Source organism: Chlorella variabilis, assembly GCF_000147415.1.
Source record: "Chlorella variabilis unplaced genomic scaffold CHLNCscaffold_12, whole genome shotgun sequence".
Classification (NCBI taxonomy): domain Eukaryota; kingdom Viridiplantae; phylum Chlorophyta; class Trebouxiophyceae; order Chlorellales; family Chlorellaceae; genus Chlorella; species Chlorella variabilis.
In genome coordinates, this window is record NW_005435076.1 from 1,331,897 (window position 1) to 1,336,524 (window position 4,628).

A 4,628-nucleotide genomic window follows, 5' to 3' on the forward strand; every position below is an offset into this window, starting at 1 on the left:
CGCCCCCGTGCACCCACCGCCCCCCTCCCCTCCCCTCCCCTGCCCGCGCCGCCAGGCCGCCAAGGACGACCTGTCGGACGCCAACGCCGACGTGTGCGTGCTGTGCGGCATCGGCGGCAGCCTGGTGTGTTGCGACGCCTGCCCAGCCGCCTACCACGTGCGCTGCGTGGGGGAGAGCCACCGCGTGGCGGGCGCGTCGCGCTGGCTGTGCCCAGAGTGCCGCGTGGGAGGCAGGGGTGAGCCTGGGGGGGGGGCGCTGCAGCCGCCGCCGCCTGTGGAGCGCATTGCAGCACGTGGGGGACAGTCGCCTTCGCTACCTGCCTGCCTGCCTGCCTGCCTGCCCCATGCCCCGCCCTGCGCTGACTGGCTGGCTGCCTGCGCCGCCCGCCTGCCCCGCCCGGCGCGCGCAGGCGAGGCCGCGGGGCTGCGCATCCCCGTGGCGGCGCGCAACCGCTGGAAGCAGCCACTGCACGTGATGCACGGCACTGTGTGCCGCTCCGCGCCGCCCGCCGTGCGCAGCAGCGGCAAGCACGCCGAGGAGCTGGACGAGGGGCCCGGTGAGCGGCTGGGGCGGGAGGCTGCCTGCCGATAAAGGGCGCCGTGTGTTGGCGCCTGCGCTGCTCGCTGGCTGCCCTGCTCGCCTGCGCTCCCTTTCGTTCTCCTGCCTCCCTGCCCGGGCCGTCTGGTGGCGCTGCCCTGGCTTGGCTCACCCTCCCTGCCGCGTTCTCCCCGGCCCCGCAGTCCCTGCCACCTGGTACTACGGTGCAGCTGCCGAGAAGGAGCTGGCGGGCGCGGTGCGGGTCAAGGGCTCCGACGAGCCGCCCCACCCCTCCACATACGACGCTGTGGCCGACCCGCCCGCCATACACGAGGACGACTATGGTGGGTGGAAAGGGAGGGGGTGGGTGGGGGGATTGAAGCAGGACGGGAAGCCAGCCGGAAGCAGCGGCACACCACAGCACGACCACAGCATGGCCTGGCCTCATTTTCCTTGCCTCCTTCGCCCGCTCCCCGCTCACTCCCCGCTTGCCTGCCTTGCCCCGCAGAGTGGGGCACCGGCCCCGCCGCCTACGTCAACCGCTACCGCAACGCCTGGCCCGCGGCCGCCGCCAGCATCACGGCTGCGGTGGAGGACGCCAAGCGGCGGCGCCACCGCGGCGGCATCTGGGTGCCCACCGGCACCTGCGGGCGCCTGGTGGTGCAGGAGCTGCCCGCGCCGCTGGCCATGCCCAAGTTCAATTGGGTGGCGCTGCAGGTGGATGGGTGTGGTGGTGTTGGTGGGGTTGGGGTGGCCAGTGCTTGGTTGTGTGTGTGTGTAGGGGGGGCAGGCAAGAGGTTGGGGATGGCTGCTGCTGATGCGTGCACAGGCAGCAGGCTACCTGGCCGGCAGCATGGCCAGCTGTGCACGCGCTGAAGCTGCCGCCGCCGTGCCATCCTGCCGCCGACGCGCGCAGGGCCGCCTGCCGGCGCGGCTGACCACTCGGTGCGGCAGGTGCAAGGCGTGCCTGCGCCCCTCCATGCGCAAGCCCTGCCTGGCGCCGGTGCTGCGCGCTGGGGAGGAGGAGGCGGCCGGCGGGCCCGCAGAGAGCGCCAAGTGAGTTGGGGCTCAGGACCGGCTGCCAGGGGCCTGCCTCTGCCGGCACCAGGGGCAGCCTGCCTGGGCGGCACCCACCTTGGCCCTCCTGGAACCCGCTCCCCATGCTTGTCCGTGGTGTTTCTTCACCCCCATACGCCCACCCTCCCCTCCCTGCTTACACGTCAGCCCCCCGGCCTGCCGCCACCGCAGGCTCGGCCTGCTGATCGCCCAGGTGGTGCGCATCGAGCGCGACTTCTGGAGCCTGGCGGAGGGCCCCTGGGCCGGCGGCGGCGGCATGCACTTCCGGCAGCAGTGGCTGGCGGAGCTGCGGGCGGCGGGCACGGTGCGGGAGGTGGCGCAGGCGCTGCTGGGACTGGAGGCCGCGCTGAGGCCGCTGGCCTTTGTGCCGGAGTGGCGCGGCAGTGAGGCGGCAGCCGGCGGCGGCGGCGCCGCCGCCGCGGGCGCGCCGGCGGGCGCCACGGCGGCGCCCGCCAGCGGCAGCCGCCCTCCCTCGCGTGCCGTCAGCCGCGCGCCGTCGGGAGCAGACCTGGAGGGCATGGCCTCCGCGGCAAAGCAGCCCAGCGGCGAGCTGTCTGCCAGCCTGGCGGCGGCGGGCGGCGGCGGCGAGGTGGAGGGCACCGCGGCTGCGGCGGCCGCGGCTCGCGCCGCCGACCCTTACGATGTGCGCTACGAGCGGCCGGTGATGAAGGGGTGGGAGGTGGACCGCAGGCACCACGCGGCGCGCGTCCACGGCGTCAACCGGCTGCCGCTGGCACTGGCGCGCAAGGTGCGCCCTGCTCTGCTCCCGCCCAGCTGGGTGTGGCTGTCACAGCGTGGCCCAGCATGCGCAGCGTGGCCCCGGCTCTGGCACGCCCTGCAGCCGCTCGCCGCCGACGCCTTCCGCTTGCTGCTGCGCCGCCACCCCTGCGCCTCGCTGCAGGCGGCGCGGCAGGCCGGGTGGCAGCCCATCCCGGGCCTGCGGTACCGCAAGCACCGCTGGACCATCTCGCCCCGCATGCACTGGCAGGCCGCCACGGAGCAGGCGGCGACGGCGGCGCAGCTGGCGCTGTGCGTGCGCCAGCTGGAGCCCATGCTACAGGTGTGTCTGGTGGCTGCTTGCCTGCCAGGTGGCCAGCCCGGGCTGCGCGCCCAGCCTGTGCTGGCGGCCGTGCGGCCACCACCAACCACCCCCGCCCGCTCTCTGTGCTGCTTTCCTCGCTGCCGCAGTGGGCGACTGCGGAGAAGCCCAAGCAGGAGGCCGGGGAGCCCTTCTTCTTCGCCACTCTGCTGGGCAAGCGCCCGGCGGCCGCGGCGGCCGAGGACGGCGGCAGCGGCGGCGGCGCCGCCCTGGGTGGCTTTGACTACCTGCTGCAGATCCGGCCGCCGCCCACGCCCACGCCCACGCCCGCGCAGCAGCAGGCCGTGGCGGCCATGCTCCTGGAGCAGCAGAAGGCGCTGCGCTTGGGCATGCAGGCGCAGGCGCAGGCGCAGGCGCAGGCGGCGCTGCAGGCGGGGCCCGGCGGCGCGGCGGGCGGCGCCACCTCGCTCACGCTGGCGGCCAGCCCGGAGCAGGCGGCGGCGCTGCAGGCGGCGGCTGCGCTGCAGCTGGCGCCCTCCCCCATGCAGCACCACATGAGCCTGGTGTACCACCAGCAGCTGATGCTGGCGCAGCAGGCGCTGCAGCAGCAGGCGCAGGCTGGCGGCGCAGGGCCCGCGGCCCCAGCCCAGCAGCCCCAGCAGGAGTCGCCAGAGAAGCAGGGTGGCGGCGCCGCTGGAGCCACCTCCCCGCATCAGCCAGTGAGCCCCTACCAAGAGTTCCTGCAGAAGGTGAAGCGTGAGGAGCAGCAGGCGGTGGAGCAGGGGCAGCAGCCGGCCGCCGATGCTGCAGCAGGCGAGCAGCCGCCGGGTGCCAAGGCAGAGAGCGTGGAGGAGCCGGCTCGGGAGCCTGCCGCCGCACCCACTGAGCAGCCTGCTGGTGGCGACGGGCAGGGCATGCCCGGGCCGCAGCTTGCCGCCGCCAGTGCACCGCCGCAGGCAGCCGCAGGACTTGATAAAGCGCTGGCAGCAGCAGAGCCTGCTGCTCCCATGGACGTGGACGTTCCGCCCGCTGCCGCCGCACCCGCTGCTGCCGTGGAGCAGCCTGCGCCTGCGCCGGCGGCGGAGCAGCAGCAGCAGCAGCCCAACGGCCACGCCGAGGCGGCGGCGCCCGCCGGGCCCGCTGCGCCAGCCAGCGCCAGCCCTACGCGGGCCTCCTCCCAGGCGGCCCCCGTCAGCGAGGGCAGCGCCGGTGCCGCGGAGCTCCCGACTGGCAGCCAGGCCGCGGCCCCAGCTGCCCCAGAGGGCGCGGAGCGGCCGTCGCCCGAGCGGGACGACAGGGCGGCGGCGGGAGGAGGCGGGGAGGAGGGCGAGCGGGGCGCCACGCCCGCGGCGGCCTCTGGCGCGGCGGGCTCCGGCGACGAGGGCGCCCCGGTCGAGGCGCCTGCCGCCGCCATGGCAGCCAAGATGCGGGCGGCGGCGCGGGCGTCCGCAGGCAAGCAGCCAGCCAGCCGGGGGTGGCCGCTGTGCTGCGATGACTGGCGGCGGCCGCGATGCACCGGGCCACGCCGCTGCGACAGCGCCCAGCCGGGCCCTTGCTCCTGCTCACTGTTTCCTTGCCTGGCCCGGCCTGGCCGTGCCGTCCCGCCGCCTGCAGAGCGTGCCAAGGCGGAGGTCGAGGAGGCGGACAGGCAGGCCAAGCTGCGGGCCCGCCACTCGGTCGCCAACCTGGCTGCCATGGCCTCCACCGCCGCCACCAAGGCCGCAGGCGCCGGCGCCTCCTCCCTGGCGCCGCTGCCCGCCGGCGACCGGCCGCAGACTGTGGGCCAGCTGGTGCGGGAGGCGCACGCCAGCCGGGAGCCGGTGTGGGCGCACGAGAGCCTGCTGCCGCTCTGGCTGATCAAGACGTTTGAGGAGCGGGTGAGCGGCGGGGGGGTGGGAGGCAGATGGGCGGCACTGGGTGCGTGAGCTGGTGGCCAGGGCCTGCAGCCTGGGGTGGGGCCAGCAGCGTCCTGCA

General features: G+C 75.8%; 1 protein-coding gene across 1 annotated transcript; it reads left to right on the forward strand.

Annotated features, from left to right (window-relative positions):
• Positions 1 to 70: 70 nt before the first annotated feature.
• On the forward strand, positions 71 to 220 carry CHLNCDRAFT_15876 (hypothetical protein; the record flags this gene model as incomplete). The annotated part of the gene is made up of 1 exon (XM_005846933.1): positions 71 to 220. A coding segment is annotated over one exon (150 nt), but the record flags the coding sequence as incomplete, so codon positions are not given.
• Positions 221 to 4,628: the final 4,408 nt, after the last annotated feature.